General features: G+C 28.7%; 1 protein-coding gene across 1 annotated transcript; it reads left to right on the plus strand.

Annotated features, from left to right (window-relative positions):
- Nucleotides 1-75: 75 nt before the first annotated feature.
- Nucleotides 76-27,914, plus strand: LOC142326495 (putative HERC2-like protein 3). The gene is made up of 10 exons (XM_075369077.1): nt 76-178; nt 1,220-1,398; nt 4,547-4,742; nt 5,666-5,820; nt 8,014-8,199; nt 10,690-10,834; nt 16,108-16,282; nt 20,492-20,618; nt 24,402-24,612; nt 27,891-27,914. Exons 1-7 carry the CDS (start codon nt 88-90, stop codon nt 16,272-16,274), a joined length of 1,119 nt encoding a protein of 372 aa, XP_075225192.1. The 5' UTR covers nt 76-87; the 3' UTR covers nt 16,275-16,282; nt 20,492-20,618; nt 24,402-24,612; nt 27,891-27,914.

Genomic DNA, 27,914 nt, shown 5'->3' on the forward strand with positions numbered 1-27,914 from the left:
CTGTAAGATTGAATTTTTTTTGTAATACCTTTTCATAATGTTCTGTATGTTAATTTTATTTACAGATTTGTACTTTCTCTGATCGGTATGTTAACGCAAAACCATTCTGGCAACGAATTGAGTCTTATTATTAATTCTGGGGTATTTGCATTAATGGAATTTATTTTGAAGGAAATAGGTTTGTATAATTTTACTTATATGCACGTTTTATTACCAGTAAAGGTCTTCTAAAAAATAAAAATCATATTTTTTTATTATTAGGTATAATAGTATTGTTTCAAAAATTTATCAAATTTTTTGTTTGTAATTTATTGAACAGACTGTTTTATTTGTATATGAACTAAACATTTTAGTATTCTTTGATATTGTTTTGTAAAAGGCATTATTTTAAGAAATTTGAAAAACTACCTTAATCCCTATTGTAACAGGTTTTTGTAAAAATAATTCATTTAATCTGTTTTAAATTAGTACTGCCAAGTTATAGCATCTCTGCTTTTCATTCAGAAAATTTGGGTTTGATTTGCAGTCAGGCATTGCATTTTCAAATGCTAAAAACGTTTTTTCATATTATATTACCATTAATAATTAACCTTTCATATATATAAATAAAAATCTTAACTTTGTTTTATTTTGAAAGTAATTTTATATTTATTTATTATAGGCAAACTTTTGACAAATTTGAAGCTGTAAAACACTAAATATCCATTAAGAAATTTGTCCATGTGTATTTTTTTAATAAAAATTTTTATCATCACATTATTTTACCACATCTTCCTGAGCTTCCTTGTTTATTCCTTAATTTTTGTTTCAAAAATTTACCTTAGTTAAATTTTCATTCTGAAGTTTCTTCAGATGTCTGAACCATTTCTAGGCTTCTGATAGTCTGGTAAAAACAATTTACAGCTGTCAGTTGTATCTTTTTAAAACAACCCTCTTTATCTCTTCCTACCCTGCCATTTCTATTCCTCAACCTCATTTTTTTAGCTTCCCTTTTCTGTACTTACTCTTTTACTTCCTTCAGTCACCTACTACTTGTGGTGACTTCTGATCTGCTTCCTCAGACTTACACAATAAAAGTTCCCTTTTTAAAGTATTTCTGACCCTCTCATTTTTTATCCTCTCTGTTCTTCTAATGCTCTTTCTCCAGATTTCACAAGCTTGTAGTTTGTTAATTGCATGAGTAAACAAGTTTACTATTAAATAAACATTTAATTTTTAGATACGGATACAGCTCAGAACAATAATGAAAAAAGTAATAAAGAGACTTATGTTATACTTGAGGATCACAACACAAGTTATAAACCGTGTGTTTCTGCTGTAAGTGGGCCAGAAATTGCTAGTCTTCTTGAACTTGGTACCAGAGTTGTTCGAGGTGCTGATTGGAAGTGGGGTGATCAGGTAAATTTATTTTTTAATATTGCATCACTCATTAATTCATAACTATAATTAATCATCGATTCTTTTCAAGCATTTAGATTATTATTTAAATTTTGTTAATTGTTGCTTGACTGTTAATTCTATTCCCTACCTTTTACCAAGTTGTAGCTTTATAAACTTTAAATGTTTTTTTCTTTTTAATTTCTTTGTCATACTGCTGTTTTCATTAGTATATCTTTTTGTTTTTCTGAATTTTCAAAGCATTATTCTATCACTAAATCAGGTTTTACCACTTTACTCTTTCTATATTTCATTTGATTCTCATGGACTCTGATGTTTTGACTCTTAATTCTTGAAAATTAATCCTGTTTCTTGGTATCTTAATCTCAAAAATCATAGTTTGGCAATGTCAAGGATTTTTTGTTATATTTTCAGTTTTTTTTTTTTTAATTTTAGTTATATTTTATGTGCTTGATGAACTATTTTGTAAAAAAAAACTATGTTACTTAAGATTATTGTTTGGTGCCCATAAATCATGTGGACTGATATTTAGATAATTAAACATGCTAACTTATCCTTGTGTTTATATACATATGAATGCACAGTCTTTGCTAAAGATAATAGTTACTTATCCTTAAAAACAAAAATATCCACCCTCTACCAAATCAGACAATGAACTGTTTTCGTTTAACTCAACATTGTACTTAGGTTTACGAGAAGGGAGATTATGCTTTTCTTGCCATTTTTAATAATTATAAAGCCATTTAAAAACTTTTTCCACCAATTTATTTAAAATTAAATTAAAAGTTTTTCTAACCAAATCAGTATTATTCTGTTGATGAATTTGAAAATAATACTAATTTAAAATAAAACCCTGTTTTTCTGTATCCCGTTCAACATATATAGTATTTATATGTATGCTCAAAATAATTTTCAATAATGCCTTCTAAGTTGTAGAGTGTGATGATATATCATTACTTGTAGTAATTTTTTATATTTAAGTACATTTATTTTTTATCTTATAATTGATGTTTTATATTTATAATTTATCTTATAATGACATGATTTATATAGTTTATTATTATGTACCAAACAGAATAAAATATCTGTTTAGTAAATAATTGCAACTAATAAATAATTACAATCAGATTTTATTCCTCAGTTTTTAAGCAACTATGCTTAATTTAAATTTGTATCTTACTTTCATTCTTGTACCGTTGGTGGAATTTTGAGCTTAGTCATTTGATCGTGATTTTTTGAACCCTTTTGTACATGTATGCAGTATTATACTAAATTACAAACTGCATGTACATATTTATCCTGTGTCTCAAAAGAATGGCTGCAGTTCAAATCTATGGTTAGTAATGTTAGTTCATTCATTTATTGCTGGAGACTGTGTTTACAGAAATTTTAAAATAATGATTGTCTGTATTTATAGGATAATAACAAAACTGTACTGCTTCTATGATACTTTGTAATTTGCTATAAGTTAAGTGTAATTTTATATTTGCTTTTAGTCATGTTTGACAGTTTTTCACTCATAATTCTTTCGGACAAAACCGATTGACATAAAATTTAGACAGTAATTAGGGAGTAGCTCAAGGAACAAAATTTATATAGTGCCAATGTGTGTTTTTACCCTGGGGGTGGATGCCATCCCTTTTTGGGGGTGGAAATTATTACATTCAAAATAACCGCAGAAATCAATGGAGGAATAAATTCTAAGCAAAAAATGTTCTATAAAGTATTGACTCAATGTCAATACTTTGAGTTATTCATGATTGAAAATGTTGATTTTTCATCCAACCATTGAACAATTTTTCATGAATAACTCAAAAATCTTACATTTATCAAAAAATTATCATTAGCAAAAATGAAGCTTATAAAATAACGAAGAGATAATTTTTAATTTATTTTTGTAGCTGCAATACGAATCGAGTTATGCATTCTTAAAGGTAACTTTTTGTTCACCGAAAACTGAAATTGAATCTTTCAATGTTAAACCAGAAAAACGGAAATTTTTTTAGAAAATCTTATAGGATATTTTTCAAAGTACTTGAAAAGACCTTTAGATGCTCCGGTGACATTTGTCAAAATTGTCCTCCAATTACTGACTAAGAGGAGGAGGTCAACAATGATGAAGTTCTTGTGATGATCCATAGAATTTCTATAATAAAATGTGCTACTATAATCTACATAATTTTTTTTCTTTTCTCCTTTGCTCATTTTATAAAAATTTTAGTTTTTAATTTTAAGTAAACATGATTGTTAATTTTAATCACAAGGCCAGTTTTAAGGTTTAGGATGTTGCAATAAATTATAAATTACATTAACAACTATAAAAAGTTTATAATCGATTATAAATGCACCATTAAAACATTTTAAGCTGTTGAAAAAAGTCTTTTTTTCATCATTAGGTTGGATTCTTAGGGTTAACAACATTGTAACACATCATAAATTAGGTTTCAGATTATGAAACAATGTTTATTCTACACATTTAAATGATTTTGGGCTACAAAATATTTCTATAATTTTAAAAAAATTTTTCAGAAGGGGTAGTTATTAAGGGTTGAAACGTTGCAATAAATCATAAATTATATTACAAACAGTAAAGGGATTTTAATTTTAATTCATTATAAATGCACCATTAAAACATTTCAAACTGTTGAAAACTAATTTTTTAAAAATTTCATCATAGGAGTGGTTTCTAAGAGTTGAAACATAGTAAAGCATCATAAATTTTATATTCCACAACATAAAAAAATGTTTATCCTATATATTTAAACATGATTTCAATCTGTGAAATGTTAAAAATTTTTTAACAAAGGCTAGTTTTCACCCCCAGAAAACAAAAAGCACACATCAGGAACATATTACTTTTGAAGCAGAGGATTAGATAAGCTTAATTATAAATTTTCATGAAAATCGGTGTTGTCCAAAAGAATTCTGAGGTAATACTCTATTTTTACCGTCAAAGCACTGGACTATTTGTTTAGTCTGTTTACAAACATTGTGTTTCAAAAACTTATTTGTTCAACCTTGAACTGAATATTTAACTTTGTTAGTGCACTGATAATCTATTTATGTGAAGTATGATTTTATATTTGTACTCAACACTGATAAGTTAATATGATGTGATGCAGTGAATTATTGTTTTTTATTTGTTCAGGATGGTCCACCACCTGGGGAAGGTAGAGTGATTGGTGAACTTGGTGAAGATGGGTGGATAAGAGTGTTGTGGGATAATGGTTCTACAAATTCATACCGTATGGGCAAAGAAGGAAAATATGATCTAAAATTAGCTGATCCACCTGCTCCTGAAGATAATGATGTCGATACAGATTCAGAACCTGATACCAAAAAATGTTTGTATATAATTTTATTTTATTTGTATTGTATTTGTCAAATTATGTAGTGATATATGAGTAGATCAATCATCTAGATCTCTTACCTATACATTTATAAGTAAGAGTAATGTAAGCTGTATTATATTGGTTATCAGTATTAATTTATGAGCCTCCAAATTGGTTATTGATCAGAATTCACCAATTGAGAGATGCCATTTGATCCTTAGGTCATTTCAGTTTTGATCAATATGATGATGTATTTATATTACTTCCCCTTATTGAGTTAAGGTAGTGATTGCATTACTTCATTACAGAAAGTGTTTTATTTCTATTAGTTTACACTGTCTACACAAGTTTGTGTGGTGAACAGAAGGAAGTTATCACGTATAGATCTAAGTATTACCTGCATTTCAGTTGTCTTAGCATGGGCAACATTATGATTGACTTGAATATCACTTATAGAACTACCTAGGTAGAAGTACTACCTACATTTCAGTTATCTTAGCATGGGCAATATTGTGTTTAATTTGATGAAGAATTCAACAGAAGACCATTTAATCTTACTTTCCGCATAATGATATTGGAATACTGATAATTCTTGAGAATGCTAGTATCATTTTTGGAATTAAAACATGAATCATTTCAACTGTTATGGTGGTATATAAAAAAAATGTATTAATGTACTTTTTAAAATGTATGTATGATAAATTTTAAAATGATAATGATTAAGGATCAAAAAAACTTCTCAATTAGTGAATTCTGTTCAGTTGCTGTGTATTTAATGGTCCATTCATATTAGCATTAATAATGTTATATATGTATATATCTGATGATTTCTTAGTATATATGTTTTGATGTATTTATATTTGATTATTTTTCCTTGTTATATTGAGATGTAAGGAACATCATAAAATTAATCCATGGTCTTAAATTTGTTATAGTGGTTCGGAATGATGATATAGGTCCAGCAGAAGTTTTGCGTCTAAGTGCCTTAAATTTATTGCGTGGATTAGTGATTTGCTGTGGTGTACATGCTGATTCAATGCAGTCTTCTGCTGTTAATGCAGTTTCAAAATTATTTCACAACATTGTTGAGGTAGGTCGTTAATATTTATCGTACTTCAGTTATATGGTACTGTTACGGTTTATTTATTTTCATAAAATGATTTATTATTAAATATAATTATGGACTGAAGTAGGGATTACCCAAAATGTAACCCTAATTGTACACATATTATCAGTAACTAAATGTCAAATCAATATATATATTTTTAACACATTTAATATATTTTTTTCTTATATTTAATTGTTTATTCTTAGGCTTTGTATTCTGTTTTTTGTTCAGAAAGACAGCTCATTAAACACACGTGTAAAAAGTTTTATGTTTAAAAATAATAGTAATTAGGCCTTTTAAAAAGAAACCTGTTTATAGATAATTAATTGGGTTTTTCTTCAGAAAAATCGGAAATTTTTGTAAAAGTTTTTGTTTCCTCTTTTTATCGTACAGCTATCTTATTCTATTATAATAGAATGAAATTTATAATTATTAATTAGTATTACATCAGCAGGTATCTATTATATTGTTTCAATGTACCTTAATAAAAATAAGCATTGATGAGAGAAATTTTAGTACATAAAATGTATAATAAAAAATACATATGTTGATCAAGATTAGTTGAAATTTCTTACTTACAAAACATTAAATGCTTCCTTAGCTGTCACTCTTTCATTGTCGGTATTTTTTCATCCATACCTTGTCAGCTTTTGTTTGGTTTGTTTGTAATACAGTATCCAATATTTCTTGTTCAGTGGAATTCCTGTTTTTCTTTTTTGTTTTTTCTTTCTTAGAAACCAACCATTCCTATACCTCTCACCTGTTGTTGCACCCAAGAGGTTCCTTTAACCAACTCTGAATACTTAAATATTCTTCTGAATCAATGGAATTTTCAATTGATATCAAAGTCATATTAAAATATAACACATGATGTCATCATCATACATCTAATAAATTATTTTGTGATTTTTGTGGTCACATCAGTAATCGATTATACAGAAGGGCTAACCCCCTTACATAATTTATAATGGCTGTTTTTTAATATCAAAATTTAAGTTACTTTCTGGACAGCCCTTTGTGTGTGCGTGCACATGCATGTATGTACACATATTTATATATTTATGCATATACACTCACTATACACACTATACACTATACTATATATATATATATTTATATCAATAAATTAAAACTTCTTATATCTATCATGGTAATATCTTTTTTTATTTACTTATAAAATATTTTTCCAATCAATTTCTTTTTATTTTATTTATATTTCAAAATTTTTATTAATATTAATAATCTTATGTATTCTTTAAAAGCTGTTCATGAATATTAAAAAATGTAATATTTCCTTTAATAATTGAAGTGCTCTGAAATCCTTTTTATGAACAATTTGGTGGTTTTACATATACGTATATGATTATACTTCTTGCATTTGATTTTAAAATTCTACTAAATTCAAATTTGTTAACAATTTGTGTGCAATTTATAAAATTAAATGTAATGATCATAAGGTTATTTATATAGGAAAAACAAATATATCCTTTAAAACTAGATTTCTTGAACATTATAGAAATTACAAAAATAATAAATTAGGTTCATCTGATATGGCAGACCATCTAATAAACAATAAGGATTCTATTTCTTTTATTAACATAAACATAGAAATATTAGAACTTAATAAAGATGACAAAAAATTAAATATATTAGAAAAGTATTGCATATATAAATAAAAATGAAATTTCAGTTTGATAAACCATCAGACAGTGTTTGAGGGAGATGGTCTTATAAAAATGCTAACATATAGCAGCACTTGTGTAAATTAATATGCAATTCTCATTATTTTTATTTTTATTTTTAAACTTTATTATGCAATAATCGAATTATTTCAATCATGATTGAGAAAGTGAGAGTAGTACAATGTTTAAATTGGTATACCTAATATAATAACTAAATGATTTAATATAAAATATCACTTATTATTCTACCATGGTAGATAATAACGAGTTTTAATTTACTGACAATTAAAAATACATATAGATGAAATTTATTTAAAATTTTATTTTTATTCTAATTAATGTAATTTAGATTTTTGACTACAGAAGATTGAGTGATACTCTGAAAGCTCTATTATAGTTAGGTAAATGTTCTTACCTTTTTATTCCAGTTGTATCTGGTTCTAATAATATAATTGTTTAAATTATATACATGTCTGCTTTGTATTTCTTTTAGAAAACACATTTGAAGAGTAAGTCAAATACCAGTGTGACATATCGTCATCATAGGGAATGGGTTACCCTTGGTTTTGTTAGATCTATTGCAGTTTCACAAACTATGTGTAATGCACTTAGTACTAATAATTGGCTTGAGCTTTTATTTTTATTGGCTTCTGGACATAATGGTCCTCTTCCTTCTCAGGTAATGTATAAGTTATTAGTTGAATCTTTAAGTTATTGTAGAAATTTTGTTAAAATGGAAACTAAATTAAATTATTTAATTCCAATGCTATTTTGATATTAGTTTTAGGCATATGGTGGTTCATCAAAAGAAATTTCATCAGTCAATGTAAATGGAACAGTATAGTGATCAAGCAATATTTAGTTCTTGTTAGATACAACAAAAAAAAATTTAATTTTTTAACTGGATTTTCATTCTAGTGAAATCCTATATCTTTTTAATGATAGGGAAATAATAAATTTGTGTTTAAAAACAAACTTCAAATGATTGTTTTTTTATCAATTTGTTTAAATTTCATGTAAGATAAATTTTGGTATTAAACTATCTATTTAGCATTTGTTATTTTCTGTTGTTATTATTATACAGTTTATATATTATTGAGATATATTTAATTTATATTTTATTTACCTAATCCCTTGGTCATATAATTGTAAAATGCTAGCTTATATGGATACGTTTGAGACTTTCATATACTAAGGATATGCTTGACTTTCATATTTATCAGCTGTAAAATTCTAAAATAAAAAAAAAATAAAAATTTTCAATACTATTAAATTGTTAATTTTTTATAAATATTTATTTATATTTTATTCTTTTGAAACTGTTTTGTTTTGATTATCAACATTATGTATAATATTACAATTAGTTAGGTACTGCTTTTTTATTTTATTGTGTTCAGCTTGTGAGCCACTTACAGCATTACAATTAGATAAAAGAGTAATTATATTGTTTTAATGTGAACCTTTCATTAAAGAAAAATGTTGGTGTTATCTGGGGTCTGTTTTTTAAAGTACTTTTCACTTCTTTTTATATTTTTAGTTACTTTTGTTTTTTTAAAGTAAAGATTTGAACAATAACAGTAAAAAGTTTAAAGTGAAAAGTAGGGAGTAAGAAGTTTTGTTTTATAAAACAGTTATACTTTAGAAGCCATTTTCAAAATAACACTATGAAGAGGTAGCATCTGAGAGTTAAGGATAGAATAACTTTGACTTTGTTAGTTATTTCGGTTGCATTTTTAAACAGCATTACAAACAAAGTTGCTGGTCAACAAAGTGAAGTTTATATTCAGAGAGTTTATGAACTGCTGCTGTGTACAGTCATGTTCCAATGGTACTAGTAAAGTAATTGCAACTTCTGCCTTGAGATTAGATTGCTGTTTTAAACATTATTGTCTGTATGTATGGATGCAGACCCATATCATAATAGTGTTACATAACATTAAATTATTTATTAGACTTTATTTATATTAATAAATTAATTGATGTCATTTTAATTTCAATGTTTAATAATAAAACATCAATTTTTTCTGCATAATTATGGCTATTTTTGTATAAATAATGAATTCTATCTTTGGCCCTGTTTTTTTGTAGTAAGAGCAATTGTTATTAGTCAGTGTCCTTTAAAATACAAGCATGATGAAAATATATCACACTAAAAAAAGTATATATGAGTAAATAAAGTATAAATTTCTTACATCAATTGTTTGCTTTAAGTAATGATATTATGGTGAACAGAGACGTGAGAATTATAGAATTACAAGTTAATAGTTTAAAATAAGCATATAGTTATAAGCATTAGGTAATCTGTAGATGTGTTATTACTGATGAAAACAAATAAAATATTGTAACCTATTTTAACAGACATTTCTTGTTTAGAATGGATGACAAGCATGTCACTTTGTTCAGTAGGACTAAGCCCAGACTATACTGTTTTGTTATTTCTATTTCTGTCTATATACAAACAACACAACAGTGCTGCACTCCTCCAAAAAATGTTAACTTCATTTTGTCAGCTTGTAAAACAGTTTAAAAAAAAAATGGCAGCCATGAAATTGCAGTTTATGAGGTCATATGAAATGAAAGATGCAAAATTTAAACTAATGTTAACTTAAGAGATGAAAATTAAATCATGTATTTTTATAAATCATTTTTAAGCTGAAATAACTATTTTCAGTGAAACTTTAAGAAAAATATTATATAATAGTCACTTGCAAGTACAATATAGACTGTCAAACAGTGAATAGCATTGAAGAGTAAGAGTTAAAGTTTTCAAGCAACTTATGTTCAAAACAAATACTGCAGAAAACTGTTCAGGTTTCTGTAATTTTTCACTTTACAAACTTATTCAAAAAATGACACAAAAGTAAACAGTGTAATATAAAAAATGGAAAGTAGAGGATTCTTCATAAAACAATCAGATATGCTAAGTACATTAAAAAAACAAAAAAAAAAAAAAAAAAACAGAAGTGCTCTACTTATAAATTCTGCATAATTAAAAGCGATAAGTGAAAATTTTAAAATTACTTTAAAACAACAGGCCCCATACTTAAGGATCTAGTTTTCTAGCTCATTACCTGTTAAATTCCGAGTTTGAAAATATTGATATATGTTTAGTTACTATTAATTTAAAAAAGATGTAATTATTTAACGTAGTTTGTTAATTTATTTATAGTTATTAACATTTCGGTTGCTTAAAGCAATATTGTCAGCCGGTCTGACTGATGCTGATCAAAAATATGCTGTATTGGAAAGAATTTTTTACTTACTTGGACAAACAGCGCTTATATGTGAAGCTGATGTACCTAATTTCTGTCCAGGTAAGTGTAAAACTTTATTTGAATTTATAACTTAATTGTATTACTTATGATAATTTTTTAATAATGTATCATTCTAAAAAGTTATTTTTTCAGTTTTATTTTGCTGTGTTAAAAAACACAGCAAAATGTGTGGTTACATTTTGATTTGTTACGAGATCTTATATTTTAAAGTTTTAAGCATTATGTGTAGTTTTTTGTAACACAATTTTTGTAATTAGAACAAAAGTGATTGCTTTATTTTTCATTCTATATCGGATTATGTATTCCAAAATACTCATGTGATGTTATCAAGCTACCATCAAGCTAACATCATTATAATCTTATTATTTAAAAGACCTATAACATGTTAATATTGTTCTAGTAAACTTTTTTATTAAAAAAAATTCTTACTGTGATGGTTTTCATGACTCTATCTTGCAGAGTATCAACTAAACAAGATGAAACATTCATACCAGAACAATCAAATATTTAACCGCTCCTCATCACCAAGCAAAACTCAGTTGTGACTTGCATTTGTCCAAACAAATTGAACTCCTAGGTTCACATTTGAAAGAGTGAAATTTATTAGACAAATGTACTACAATTTCATTAAATGGAAATAAAAAGTAAAATTGAATGAAATATTTTACTATGGATGGCTTAATTTATGCCTGCTGTGATGTTAAAGGGCTGATGTTTGGCCTGCTTTTATGTGTGTTGTTGATGATAATTAGTGTTTATTTATAGATTTATCAAAAAAAGAAGTTTAAAGAGAGTGCTGTTGCATAATTCAAATAAGTGTTCCTCTACACTATTAACTTGTCTTCTAAGAATAATGAAGAAAATGCATGAAAGAAATTATATCATTAAATACCATATCATTATGTGTTTATGGGGCAGTTGTGATACCAATCAAGATACCATTTTGTTAAAGATCGATAAAAATAGATAATTTCACTCCAGGACCAGAAAATGTTGAGTATTTATTCTCTTTTGAGTTATTTTACCACTTTTACATATAAACTAAAGAATTTTGTGAAAGGAGTAGATAAAGATGAAGAAGACTATAAATATTTAACTCAGGATTTTCCACAATTAAATGATGCTGAATTAAAGAAGGGAATATTTGAGGCTTAAATCAGAAAATCATATATTATTGGTGATCTTATATTCAATAGTGAATTGATCCTAAGGAACTAATAGCACAACAGTCATTCAGAGATATTATAAAGGTTTTCTTCTAAAAAAAAAAAGCTGAAAATAATGATCTGTTTAAAGAAACTTTTACTGAACTGTAAAAGTTTAATCGACAGAATGCGATTAAAAATTCATTTTTCCACCTCATCTTGACTTTTTTCATTCAAATTTGTGTGCAATAAGTGATGTACAAGAAGAAAGGTTTTCATTAACATATTTTACAAAAGAACAGTGCTATCGAGACAGATCAAATGGGATGAATTTATAATAAGTGACTACTACTATTGATTTTTACAAAGAAAACACTTTTTACATAAAAAAAGAAGTAATATCTTAGTTAAATAGGTACTATTTATGCAAAAGAGGTACAAATTTACATATTAATTTTGTCACTTGCAAAATTATAGTTATTTCTTAGAAGTGCTTAAAAAGAGATTATGTGGATTTTAATGCCACAACTTTTGTAACATTGAGATCATGAAACTAATATTTTTCTGTAATTTTTTAATGGTTACAATTAAAAATCCCATTTTGTATACAGGGTCTTCATAAAAGAATAGTGAGGTTTCTGTAATTCAGATCAAGGCAGTTAATCCACTGGATTGGTCTAGTGGTAAATGCGTCTTCCCAAATCAGCTGATTTGGAAGTTGAGAGTCCCAGCGTTCAAGTCCTAGTAAAGTCAGTTATTTTTACACGGATTTGAATACTAGATTGTGGATACCGATATTTTTTGGTGGTTGGGTTTCAGTTAACTACACATCTCAGGAATGGTCGAACTGAGACTGTACAAGACTACCCTTCATTTACACTCATACATATCATCCTTTGAAGCATTATCTGGTAATTACTGGATGCTAATCAGGAAAAAGAAAGAAGATCAAGGCAGTAGGAAAATTTTGAGAAGTTATGTTGATAGCCCTGATAGCCTCCAACCCAAAAGTTTCTGTAACAGCAGTTCAAACCGCCAACCAGTTTTTGTATTGTTACTGAGGAGTGTTTAGTTCATTACTATGTTCACTATTCAAGAAAAAGTAAAGTGTGTTTTGTGACAGACTGAATTAGTGTGTACTTTTAACTCTACATGAATATGGAAAAGAGCACCACTTGAAAATAATAAACAACATCAGTTCAAACAGTTACAAGAAATTGTATCTGTTCTCAAGGAAAAATCAACTGGCAGACCACGAGTATCAGATGAACTGTTGAACGAATTTGACATTCTGCTATCAGAAGTCCTAACAAATCCATCTCTTGTTGAAGCGTCTAGTTGATATTCCAAAAACAACAATTCACAAAGTTTACGAAAGAGATTGAAATTAAACGCATATAAAATTTAGCTACTGCACGAATTGAAACCTGATGATGGAAAAATGTTTAATTTTCCATAAAATTGCTGAAAACGAATCATTTTTAGACAATATTTTTATGGATAAAGCTATATTCCATATTAATGGGTGTGTTAATAAACACAATTCACAAATTTGGGAATCTGAAAGCCCACATGTAAATTTTGAGAAATGACACAACATGCCTAAAGTTAATGTTGGTGTAGTATGATGAAAAATTGTGTAATCGGGCCTTTTTTCTTTGCTGAAAAGACTATTAATGGAAATGTTTATTTCGATATGTTAAAATAATTACTGCTTTCCTCAACTGGGTGACCTTGAAAACATAAAACAAATTCATTTCCAACAAGATAGTGCACTCCTATACTTGAATGCATTTGTCAGCCAGGCTTTGAATGAAAAATTTGGACATTGATGGATAGGCTGGCAAGGACCTTTACCCTGGCCTCCAAGGAGTCCAGATGTGACACCTTGTGATTTTTTCTTGTGGAAGGATATATAAAAAAACATTGTTTATTCGCAAAAAATATGTGACCTATGTCACTTAATGAAAAGTATTAATGAAACAATTGTGGCTGTAACAGAAAATATGTTAATTTGGGTATGGGCAGACTGCAACTGCATATCAATTGGCCATTTGCCGAGCGATTAATGGTGCACATATTAAAATTTATTAGTTATATAAAAAAAAAAATGTTTGAAATGACAAATTTGATAAATAAACATCAACTGTAAGCATTTTTGTTTTCATTTAATCCATGTTCAAAACCCCACAATTCTTTTATGAAACCCTTGTGTTTTGTATTGAATCTGAGAAAAACTGATTTGCTTTTAAGGTGTAATATAAAATATAGATTTAAATTTACCTACTTGTGTTTTATATTAAAAAATTTGCTTTTCTTTGTAGACCGTTGTAATTAAGATGTGTACTCGTATAATACATTATACAGGTATAAAAATAAGTGAAAGCTTTCAATTTAGACCTTAATATTCTGCAGTTGAATTGTGATTTATTTGAAGGTGTTCTTTATACATTCTGTTTGCAGTGTTTTTAATTACTGTGTAGCAAGTATTAATTAAGCTCCTAGTCCTTTACTAGATTTTTGAGACCTTTAATTCAGTTGAGATCTGTAATTTTTTTTTTTTTAGGTGTAAGTTGAACTCATGCAGTTTGTGTAATCTGATAAGTTATTTTGATATTATTCTCAACAGATTCGTTTTGTGAATATTTTCAACCGCATTAAAAAACAAATTTACAAATGAACCCTGTTATAATAGCCCATAATGCCGATCAATCACACTAGGAAGATAGCTTGTATATAATAATCATTTCATAGGTGTTTTAATTACTCTGCAAACTTTATTTTATTCACTAATTCTATAGTAATTTTAAATAATATTATTTGCTACAGAATATTTCCTTGTATTTGAGTTTTTGTCATTTTTATTAAAGGTTGTGTGGAACAATCTAGTCTGTAAAATACAGCTACAGTATTGTTTAGGGAAATTAAAATTTTCTATCTAGTACCAAGGAGCTTTATATATGTTGTTTGCAAATACAAACACATTAAAGGTACATTAGTTAGTAAAGGGATTATTAACATTTACTTATCTCTTTTTTCAGTGCTCTACATAACATCCTTTAGTTATATGAAAATATTAAGGTAATGGTTGATTTTTTGTTGTACTTGTTTTGGCATGTCGATTATCACAACTTCATTGTATTGATTCCATGAATATGAAATTATATAGAACTGTGGGCGGCAATAACAAGATGTTGAACTGACACACCCAAAAAAAAAAAATGTTGTGTAGTACAAGAACTGGTGAAATAGAGGGCCGATGGCAAAACATCAAGACTTGGGGATCCATTACACCCAATCCAAAGTGGAAGAATTTTGTTTGTTACGGTTGATTGTGATATCAGTCTCAATTGATACAGCACATCAGAGGCATATGAATACATGCTACTGAGGTTTTACCACCACATCTTGAAGGAAAATGTAATTACTGGATTCTTTATTTAATTGCAGGAATAGCTAATTCTGCAGCAAATCCAAATAAGAATGATCAGTCACCATCATAACTTTGAGAAATGAAAGGGTCATAACTTTTACTTAATTGAATTGGTGTTGTTAACTGAGATGAATCGTGCTTTTGTGTGATTGATATCTGAACATTTTACTAAGTCTCTACTATTTATATGAAATGTTGCTTCGTCACTAAAGAACAAATATAGAGCAACATCAATACTCTTCATAGCTACCGCATGAGATGGTAAAATTTTTTGCTTTAACTTGTTTCCCTTTTTCATAAAGCTGGCATCTAGCTAGTTTTGTTTCAAAACTTAAAATTCATCTTGCATATGCAAAAGTCATTGTATATTTGATAGAAGCAGAAATAAAGTTATTTGAAATGAGATGAATCATAAAATAAATCATATTTTTAATATATTTCTACAGTTTTTTCTTTCTTGTTTAACAGTTGTACAAATATTTTCTTGATACATTACAATAACCATCTCTTGTTCTACATCCTCCTGGACACATCATGACTTTTGACATACTTACCATTAATGGCATGAGAACTTACATTTTAAAATTTCTAATGTAACGATCCTTAAGTAATAACTTTCCTGTTTGATTGTAAATTTAACAATTTCTTTTTGTGTAAAATGAAAAGAAATGTTTAAAAAATATGGAAAGCTAATTTAACTAATTATTGTTGGTTTTTCCTATCCATGATTACAGAAGGAAAAGTTTATGCACCTTTAACAGCATCACATACCAGTACAGTTGTTGAAGAATGTATTTCTTTACTTAGAACATTACATATTTTATCAGATTGGAATACACAGTTCAACACACTTCTTGCTAATAAACTTGCTGTTGCGATTTGCTTACACACCCATTCTTAAATCTTCAGGTACAGGTTTTTTCTCTTTTTTTTTTAAATTACTATTTAATTATAATTAAAGTTATTAATTTGTTATTATAGATCAATGAAATTTTTTAGTGCAGAGTTCAGTCAGAGAATTTGTTTGTTTATTTAATGTTTAGATTATTATTATTATTATTATTTTGTGTATTATTTATTTTATTCAATTTTTGTAAATTATATTTCAGTAGCAAATATTCATTTTTTCTGTTTATTAAATATGAATTTTTTTATACCATAGATATCAAAGATATCTTGTTTTTATTAACATTTTTGTTCATTTTACTGAAAAGTATTTACATAAGATGATTTTAAAAAACTGTAGTAATAAAGTAAGTAAAATAATTCTTTACAGTGAAGTTTATTTTTTTATTATTCACTTTTTTTTCTTACTCAGTCACTTTTTTTATTCATATGTAATTTGCTTTAAATTATCTCCATTGCTTTATATTATAATTTTTATAACAATGCAGTAGTGTACATGCTGCATTGTTCATTACTGTATTTTACATCCTTGGTTATCTCATATATCTCTTTGTCCTCATTTGCAGTTTTAATCATATGCATATCCTTCTGTTACCAAATTAAGTAACAATATATGGTTTACCAGCCTATTTATTTATATACAAGATTCTGTGAAAAATTTTTCTACTCTCCTATTTGACATAAAATTTCTTTGTTTTAATTATAAATATAGGTGATTTTCTCCATCCTTGTTTAAATCTCATTTTCATGCTTAATATTCTTTACTTTTAAATCAAAAGTTAAACATTTAAAAACTCAGAATTTATCCTGGCACAGTGTAGAACTGTGATACAGTGCTGTGAAGACCACTGTACTGCAGTGGTCCTCACTGATAACATTACTGATAGTCTAAAATGAGTAAATATCACATAGAAAATTCACAAGGATCTATGTATTTAGTTGTGTGTGTGTGTTTGTTGTGTTTTTTTTATCTTCAGTCATTTGACTGGTTTGATGCAGCTCTCCAAGATTCCCTATCTAGTGCCAATCGTTTCATGTCTATATACCCACTATGTCCTGTATCCCTAACAATTTGTTTTACATATTCCAAACATTGCCTGCCTGCACAATTTTTCCCTTCTACCTGTCCCTCCAATATTAAAGCAACTACTCCAGGATGCCTTAAGATGTAACATATAAGTCTGTCTCTTCTTTTAACTATATTTTTCCAATTATTTTGCTTCTTTCTTCATCACTTTGCTACAACATGTCTTTATTTGTCACTTTATCTTCCCATTTGATTTATAACATTCTCCTATAGCACCACATTTCAAAACCTAATCGTTTCTTCTCAGGTACTCCAGTCGTCGCAAGTTTCACTTCCATATAAAGCTACGCTCCAAACATATACTTTCAAAAATGTTTTCCTGACGTTTAACATATTTTTGTTGTAAGCAAATTATATTTCTGACTGAAAGCTTTTTTCCTGTGCTATTGGGCATTTTATATCAATCCTGCTTCGCCCATCTTTAGTAATTCTTCTTCCCAAATAACATAATTCTTCTACCTCCATAATCTTTTCTCTTCCTATTTTTATATTTAGTAGTTCATCTACATTATTTCTACTAAATTTCATTGCTTTTGTTTTGTTCTTGTTTATTTTCATGCAGTAATTCTTGCTTCATGCCATTCATTGTTTCTTCTAAATCTTTTTTACTCTCAGCTTGAATTACTTTATCAGCAAATTATAGCATCTTTATCTTTTCACCTTGCACTGTTACTCCAGATCAAAATTGTTCTTTAACATCTCTAACTGCTAGTTCTATGTAAAGATTAAAAAGTAACAGGGATAGGGCACATCCTTGCCAAACTCCTCTTTTTATTACGGTTTTTTTTTTTACTCTTTGATTATTACTGTTGTTTGATTCCTGTAAATATTTGCAATTGTTCTTCTATCTCTATACTTGAACCCTAATTTTTAAAAAATTCTAAACATTTTATTCCAGTCTTAAGTTAATAAATGCCTTTTCTAAGCCTGTAAATGCCATTTATGTTGGTTTTGTTTTTTTTAATCTTCCTTGTACTATTAATCTGAGCGCTAAAATTGCTTCTCTCGTCCCTATACTTTTTCTGAAACCAAATTGGTTTTCTCCTAACACTTCTTCCACTCTCCTCTCAATTCTTCAGTACAGAATTCTAGTTAAGGTTTTTAATGCGTGAGTAGTTAAATTAACTAATTGTTCTGTATTCTTCACAATTATCTGCTCCTGCTGTCTTTGGTATCATGACAATAACACTCTTTTTGAAGTCAGACAGAACTTTCCCTTTTTCATAAACATTACATACCAGTTTACATAATCTATCTATTGCTTCCTCACCTGCACTGCGCAGTAATTCTGCTGGTATCTTGTCTATCCCAGGAGTCTTTCTGCTCTTCAAATCTTTTAATGCTCTCTTAAATTCAGATCTCAGTTTACCATCTATATTCAACACATTATTAGATTTTAACTTGTGTATACAAAATTCTCCTTAACTTTACTGTATGCTCTGTCTATTTTACCACTTCACTCCTGAACACTTTTCTTTAATCCACTCTTCTTTTGCTAATTTACACTTCCTGTTTATAGTATTTCTTAATTGCCGATAGTTCCTTTATCTTCTTCATCACTAGCATTCTTATATGTTCTACATTAATTCATCAGTTGCAATATATCCTCTGATATCTAAGGTTTTCTACCAGTTCTCTATGTTCTGCCTAAGTTTGCTTCTGCTGATTAAAAATCTCCTTTTTAACATTCTCCCATTCTTCTTCTATATTTTCTACCTTTTCTTTTTTTCTTAGATCTCTTGTGATGATGTCCTCCTCAAAAATCTTTTTTACCTCCTCTTCCTTAAGCTTCTCTAAATTCCACTGATTCATCTGACACCTTTTCTTCAGGTTTTTAAACCCTAATCTACATTTCATTATCACTAAATTATGGTCGCTGTCAGTGTCTGCTACTGGATGTGTTTTGCAGTGAACTAGTTGATATTTCTAAATTTTTGTTTAACCATGATAATCAATCTGATTCCTTGCAGTATTACCTGGCTTTTCCCTGATTTTTAAACTGGCTGTTGGCAATTACTAATTTGTACTTCATGTAAAACTCAATAAAACCCTCTTTCATTTCTTTTGCCAAGCCCATATTCACCCACAATATTTCCTTCCTTGCCTTTTCAATTCTTGCATTCCAGTCTCCAAAATTATTAAATTTTCACCCCCTTTTATGTGTTTAATTGCTTTGTCAATTTCTTCATATACACACCCTACCTCATCATCATCATCATCGTCATCATCATGGGCACTTATAGGCATATAGATGTTAACAATCATTGTCGGCTTAGATTTTGATTTTATCCTTATTACATTGATATTATTGCTAAGCTTTTTGAAATACTCTCTTCCCTATCTTCTTGTTCACTATGAAACCTACTCCTCCCTGCCCTTTATTTGATGCCGAGTTAATTATTCTTATCACCTGACCAAAAGTCGTTTTCCTCTTCCCACTGAACCTTGCTAATTCATACTATATATACATTTAATCTATCCATTTCCCTCTTTAAATTTTCTAACCTACTAACCTGGTTTAGACTTCTAACATTCCACACTCTGACTCATAGAATGTTATTTTTTAATTTTCTTGTTACCCCCTTCCTTAGTTTGAGTCTCCACCCGGAGATTCAAACAAGGGACTTTTTTACCTCAGGAAAACCCCCTCTATTTTTGTTACATAAAAATGCAGAGAGCTACATTTTCTTGGATAAAAAACAACTGTAGTTTTCCATTGCTTTCAGCTGTCCAGAAGATTGAGTGATGTTGATGTGGCCATTAAAGTCCTGACCTATGCCCTACTGAAAGAGCTGCTGCCCTCTTTCAGGAATCATTCTTTAGTCTGACTCTCAAAAGATACCTCTCTGATATGGTTGCCTCTTCAGACCAGCTGTTCTGTATCACTGAGCACTCAAGCCCCTCCCCATCGGCAAGGTCTCATGATTCATAGAGAGAGATATACCTTATAAACCACCCTTTGCTTGACTTAAATTTATTTTTAATGTGGCATAGGCTGTCAATATATGGTGTTACTAAGAGGTTTTATACAAATCTCAGAGCTCTTGGCCAGGGAAAAAGTTTTATCCTATCATTGAGTACTATGTTAAGAACACAGTTTTGATTTAATTTTATTGGTTTTACAGGTAATTGATAATGAAATAGAAACAGCCAGATTACAAGCTAATGGTATTGCAGCACTTTTGATTGTTGGTGGTATGGATTCACGTGTAAGAATTGGTGGATCTGTTAATCATCAGACTATGGGAGAAGGTATTTATTTAGTATAATTTTTAGACCTTTTTTGTCTTAACAGAAGGCTTAATCAATTTTTTTTTTTATTACTGAAACATACTATCGGATTTATTCACTGACAAGTTCGTACCTGTTCCTTAAGCAAGGCAGTAAACTTCACTACCTCATAATTCCTCAGTTCTGGAAAGACCTTGAAAATACCTTCTTAAAAATAAAAAGCTCTGGAGTAAGAATAAATTCCAAAGGTGGAAGTTGTGTTTTAGCAGGCTAATTTCTATAAAATATAAGTATACAGTTTTAACTCTGGGTGTAGTTAGTAATTCTAGCTGTTGTCTAGCATTAAAAAGATTGTTAAACAACCCTGGAAGAAGGAATGAAAGAGTATCAAATGAAAATAAATATAGGAAAAACTTAAATAATGGAAATAAATAACAAAGAAGATTTTAGTGTTAAGGACAATTGAAAAAAGAATAGAAAAAGTAAGAAATTACAAATATTTTGAGACTGTGTTGACAGAGGACTGGAAGAGTGCAATGGAAATAAAAGGAAGGACAGCAATGGCAAAAGAAGCCTTTAGTAAGAAGAGAAAGTTACTGTGTAGTAAAAGTTTGGTCTTAGTGTTAAGGAAGAGGTTAGCCAAATGCTGTGTATGGAGTGTCTTGTATGGAAATGAAGCATGGGTAATGTGGAAGAGGGAAAGCTTGAAGTTTGAGGCTTTTAAAATATGGATATGGAAAAATTAAAGATTGACGGATAAAGTGAGGAGTGAGAAAGTAATGAGCAGGATTAAAGAAGAAAGAATACATGGGAAGTGCACAAAAGAAAATGAAACTGTTAAGGAGCTGTGGTTAAGGGAACTGGAATCTTGACAACTGCATTGAAAGGGTCAGTAGAAGAAGAAAAAGCGAGGAAAAAGAAAATTAAGTTAGAGGTTAGGTTAGGATTGGAAACTACAAGGGGATGAAGGAGAAGGCACAGGAATAATGGACAGAAATGGATGGAAATAATGGTGGCATAAGGAACCAGTCAGAACACCAGATGACAATGATGATGGATGTAGTTTTCTGTCAGCTTAGTAACAGTGTAATGTTAGAATTTTTTTACTAATGTCCTTAGCACTTAATTTATATGATAGATGAACACAATAATTTTATTACTTATTATTTATTATGCTCATTTTATTAATGATCTATCCTGACCGATTCCTGTCACAATTAAGCAGAAGTCTCTACCTTTTTTATTGATTGAGCCATTGTTTTATATAGAGAGTCAATTCTGTTTGTAGAATTTTTAATCTTATACAAACTTACTTTTATGTGGTGGCGTAGCTTTACTTAATTCTGAAACAAAAAGTAAGAGAAATTCATTCATAGAAATTGCAAAAGCTGATGCTACTTTGTTATGGTCCAATTTGAAGTGATCTGGAATAGTGTTAACAGATAAGAAAAAAAGTTTAATTGGTAATGTAATGCCTGTTAGGAATCTACTGTATTAACTAATACAAACATAAATACTAAATTTGCAAATACTGAAAAATTCAGTATTAATAAAAAAGTATTTTCAATAGGCTGTATGTTTATATACAACAAACTTGCCATTACAATAAACTGACCGTGTGAAGATAAATAAAGTTGGTTTAGATGAAATAATCTCAGTTGCTAAATATTTTAGCATGTATTTAAAGTGTATGATATAAACATTTATGAAAAAATTCAAGTTGTTGTTTGTTATTTATAACTCGTCCTACTGAGTAAAAACTTCCATCTCTGTAAAATAGAAATTTTTAAATGGATCTGGAATACTTTTAGATCATCAAATAGTATTAAAAACAGAAACTGAAGCATAATATGATCCTTTCTGATAGGAATAGTATTATGTTATAACAGGTGTTTCAAAAAGGACTCGACCCTTTGTTTGAGGATGTGAATTTATTACAAAAATATTAATGTTAATAAAATACTTATACCTAAATTACTTAATACTAAATTACCTTTAATAACTTTACAATAGATGTTCAAAATAATTTCCTGTGATCCCGATGCAGGTTTGTACATGTTCCATAACATGTACAAACATGTTATGAAAACCATAACATGTTTGGTCAACTGCAGAAAAATGGCCAACTGCAGCCATTTTTCATAATGTTTACTCATTTGAAATCTCACTTTAATGTTAGCCTTCAATTCATCAAGTATATGAGGATTATTTTTAAAAACTACACTTTTCAAATATCCCAAAGAAAAAAGTCTGCTGGGTAAGATTTGGAGATTTTCGAGGCCACAACCCTTTTGATATCAAATGATAGCCAAAAAATTCCCATAACATATCTAACGGTTCATTAGCAGTATGATATGTTTATTATCCTTCTGGAACCAACATTCTTGTTCGTCAAAATCTAACATGGCAATAAACTGTTCGATTAGGTTACGATAAACCACACCAGCTACAGATTTGTAAAAAATAAAGGCCCTTATTACATGACGCCAGGAGATTACACTCCAAACACCAATTTTACTTGCATGTAATGGTTGTTCAAGAAACATTTGAGAATCTTCAACACTTCATGTTCGACAGTTTTGGGTGTTAATGTAGCCATTCAAGTAAAAACATGCCTCGTTGCTGAAATAAACACACTACAAAATTTCAATATCGTTATCATCAACAAGTGAATGAAGGCAATGACAATGCTGTAAATGTTTGCCGCGGTCTACTTCTTGCGATCTTGAACGATACCAATGCGATAAGCATGCAGTTGTAATTTTTTAATAGTCCTGAAAGCTGTAGATAGTAAAAGCCCAGCCTGTGAAGATAACTTTCTGAGCAATTTTCTGGATGAACGAGTCAGACATTCTTTTACATCCTCCAGAACTTCCACTGCCCTGTGCTTTTCTGATCATGTACACTCCCAGACTCACAAAATTTGTTTATCAAATGCAATATTTTTAACTTATTAGAAACTGAGGAATTTAGAAATTTTATCCGAAACTTGTCTTTCACTGTCGTATGATCTATATGCTATCGCCGAATGGCTTTGACAGCATGTGGCACTTAATAACCTTGTAGTAGCCCTGAAAAGGGTGTTCTTTGTGTTAGCTCTGAGAAGAGCTTTTGGGTCCAGAAGCTGGTCTCTGGAAAAGTCAGGGAGTTGCTGCTTATTTATTGAAATCAGATCGGGCTTCCCCTCAGTGGCAGTTGGGTCCCCTATGCAGCGTGGCAGTAGTGGCCCCCAGAGCCCTGCAGATAACGTAAAATAAAAGTTTTGTTTACTTATACAAGTAATAATAATAAAAAAAAGTGAAAATACATTGTTTCTTGAAATACAATTTTAACAACTCCTTCTAATGGCCAGAGGTAAAACATGCAAGTGATAACCAAGTGCTTGAATACCTAATCTATCATTATTTTTCCAATTCTGATTAATATATATATATATAATAAAAGATAATAGTAAAAAATAATAATTTGTTTACAATTAATTTAAAATGTAATCATCTTTCTTTTTGTAATAAATAAAATTGTATTATCATATTTTAATAATTAAGTGTCATGTTTTCAAAATGAATTAATAAATTCATGTTTAATAAATGAATTTTTGGTTTTATTTTAAATTAGATTCACCCTGAATTGTGGGTGAGAAGTACAACCGCTGAATACAGTATACTAGATATACATTCATCACATACAACAAAATAGTTACCAGTAGGTTTAAAAATAGAGCTCACTTTTATCACCAAGTTTCAAATCTCCAGTTTTTTAAAATAATAGTTTGTATTAGTTAATTGTATATAATTTTTTTCACAGGTTGAATGGCAAGGTAAAAATAACTTTAATGGAAGAGAAAATCGTCTGTATTGGGTACGTTTTATACATGTTGAATTATTGGGATTTTCGGTTAATGTAAAGGCTTCACCTACTATTAAAGTTGGCGATAAAGTTAAAGTGAAACCATCCATTGGTAAACCAAAATTTAAATGGGGTTATGCTGATCATAACAGTATTGGTGTTGTTACAAGTAAGTATTTATATAATATCTCATTTATGTAGTATTACATTTTAATTGCTATACTTGTATTTTTTTTGGCTGCCTCGTTAGTTCGACTGGTAGTTTGCTTTCTGCTAATCCAGAGATTCTGTGTTCAGTTGAGCAGCAGTTTGGTTTTATTCATTACCTTTTTATTATTTGTATTAGCATTGAGTATAAAACAGTCAGATACAAAACTTTTAAGTAAAAGCATGTGAGTTCGTTGAGTCTTAACAAGATTGTGAACTACCTCAATCAGAGGCAATAGTTCTGTAGATTGATAGTTTCTTTCTTTTATCATTTATTCCTTCTTGATGAGTCTATAGGATTCCTTCTTGTTTGTATTATTTTATAGGAACTATTTACACTTTTAGTTAGTTTCTTTATTTGTTTTTTAATTTACATTATTTGCCTCAATTTAGTAATTTCGTTCAGGTCCCCTTGGACCTCCATTTTATTACATCTCTGTCATTTCTCGAAGATTTATTTTTAAATAAATTGTTTTATGTAGTTAGAATCTGTCGTCTCTTAGAAGATAATAACATCCTTTGGCTGTTCATCCTTGAGGTGGTCAAGGATGAGACCCACCACAAGACCATCCTTGATGGTCTTGTGGTGGCGAAGTGAAATTTTGGTTTTGTGTGAAGACAAAAATTTAATATTAGCAACTATTTTATATATATATATATATATATATATATATTATCATTGACTCCCAATTCATCATTCTCTTTTTGTTTTTTCTTAGTTTAAGTTCACATTAAATTCTTTTAATGTTAATTTTTATGTAACTGTTTTATCATCGTGGGTAAGGGACAATAACATTTAGCAATTTAAATTTAATAATCATAATATCTAATATACCAACACCAACATATATCAGTTTGGTGAAAGATTTTTTTCCACCTTAGTAGAAGTTATGAAGATAACAGAATTTAATTTTAATGGAGCAAATTGTCTGATAATGTAACTTATGAAAGTTGTTGAGATTTTGAAATTAGTATATATTAGACTCATATTGAGAATGCTAATGTTTTTAGTTCTAAATTTTATCATTATCATCCTGAGTTGTTGAAGGCCTGGAATGGTTCTGTTATTATTTTTCTGGTACAGATATTTTAGATAATAATCCAGAAAAAATGGATTATTTTTTACTATTTACTGAGTATCAGTATCGTCAAATACGGATTGTTTTGCTATTATATTATAGTGCATTATTGTGTTAAAACTGAGAAGGTAGATAATGTGTGAAAATACTAGCTGTAAACTGAAATAAATTTTTTTGTTTAATTGAAGAGGAGAAATGATTTGATGTTTTGAATAACTTAAATAGCAGTGGACAAATTTACATAGCGAAAGATGAAGTTAGTGACTGAGAGAAACATAATTAATAATATTTCTAAGTTGAAAAAAATTAAAGCTATAGATTACTAACAGGTCAGTGGTTTCAATTAGAAGGAAAGAAAAACTTCTCGCTGTTAAAAAAAATTGATACAATATTTACATAACAAAATAAATTGAGATAAGTAATCAAAGAAACTAAAACTAATTACAAGTCACAAATTAGCTTTGAAAATAGGAATAATAAAACAATAAGAAAGGCAGTAGATAAAATTGTGACTAAAGTAGATTCTAATAGTGAAATAAGCTAATTAGTGATAAAAATATTGATGTATTTAAAAACAAGGGTGTAGCAAGGTACATATGGTAGATGTATCTGATCCTCCAATCATTGAACACATTATGTACTCTTTCCAACTAATTACTACTGAGATTGTTGGATGGTTTGAACCAGATTAATATTTATAACAGTACACAGAGTATGATGGTATTACTATTAAAATTGCTAGAAATAAAAAAATACATTCTTAAGGTGTTAACCCATATATATTTAAGAGAAAATTTCTCCAATAGCCTTTAAGGATATGAGACTTGTATACTAAGTATAAAAAGAATGACACATCTCTGGCTAAAAAATACAGACAAAATAAAAAAAAATTAAATATCTACTAAATAGTTAATTGGCAATATAAAATAATAATAATAATAAAAATAAAAAAAACGATATGGATTACTTATCATCAGTACTCAAGATGCTGTGGAAACTCTTAATTTCCAACATATTGATGTCTATGGTCCAAAATAAGAGCTATTCTCTTGTGTTCATCAAAAGTTCTATGATACTTTTTTACTTAAAATACTGTTAACATAGCTGGAGAAGAAGATTGACGTTTTGATAATTCTGCTTCTATGGTTTAGGAGTTATCAGACTGATCGCTGAACATTTATTAAGTCGGGTAATGTAATTAGTAACCCTTGTTGCTTACAGTATGGTATACCTTAGAGAATAGTAATGGTGCAGTTTTATAAGTAATTTACAGCATATTTATTCATATTTTATTCTTTTGAATTTAGATTTAAAACATTATAATGTGTATTTTGATGGTGATATGTACTATTTGTTAGGATAGAGGTTTGTGAAAGAGTGAAACTTGATTGAAATTGTTTGCAGCAAATAAAAATTAGATTTGACATAGATCTGTTAATTCTCAATATATATAAACTTGTTTTATTAATTCTACCAATTATGTATTTGACCCGCCGTAAATTGAATCAAAATCTTTTCCTTTGATTGTAATAATTAATGCAGTAGAAATCAGAGAAAATAGAATTGAATTCACAGATTACTTAGGAGTAACAGTTGATCAGCACTTAAGGTGGGATGTGTATATAAATAAAATTATTCCATGCTTGAGTGTTTTTTAACTTCAGGGACTATTCTATCAATTCCACTGACAAAAAAGTTTATTTTTCTTTCATCCATACTATTTTGCAATGTAGAATTGTTGCTTAGGAAAGTGGTTATCAAATGTTTTATACAGTTCTTAAGCTACAGAAAATAGGATAATTAAATTAATTTTCAGTAAAAGTTTGTTTTATTTCATAATAAAATTGTATGAAAATCACTGCTGGAATGTGGAAGAACAGTTTGAAGGGTAAGCTACTTTGGTGTGAAACTTTATAAGGAACAAGTGAAAAATTGAAGTTTACCTTTCTACTCAGTAATGTTAGAACCTGTTTTCTTTGTATTTGATACAATGAAAGTGATATATCTGTCAGTAATGAAATTTTTATATTGGTATCATTGAAAAACTATTTGGATTATGACTTTTGCAGTAATTCTAATTTGGTATTATCTAACTGTTAATAGTGGTATACTCGTATTACTGTAAATTCAATTATATTAGTGTTTATTTTAATTGTTGCAGGCGTTAGTAGTAATGGTAGAGCAG

This window comes from Lycorma delicatula, chromosome 6, assembly GCF_047948215.1.
Source record: "Lycorma delicatula isolate Av1 chromosome 6, ASM4794821v1, whole genome shotgun sequence".
In the NCBI taxonomy this organism is placed as follows: Eukaryota; Metazoa; Arthropoda; class Insecta; order Hemiptera; family Fulgoridae; genus Lycorma; species Lycorma delicatula.

What these genes read in the sequence shown, in the direction of transcription:
- LOC142326495 (XM_075369077.1), top strand. Translation starts at nt 88, where the DNA reads ATGTTAACGCAAAACCATTCTGGCAACGAATTGAGTCTTATTATTAAT. An exon ending in ATTGGAAGTGGGGTGATCAG is followed by an intron (nt 1,399 to 4,546) that starts GTAAATTTATTT and finishes TTATTTGTTCAG; the next exon opens with GATGGTCCACCACCTGGGGA. An exon ending in TGTACCTAATTTCTGTCCAG is followed by an intron (nt 10,835 to 16,107) that starts GTAAGTGTAAAA and finishes CCATGATTACAG; the next exon opens with AAGGAAAAGTTTATGCACCT.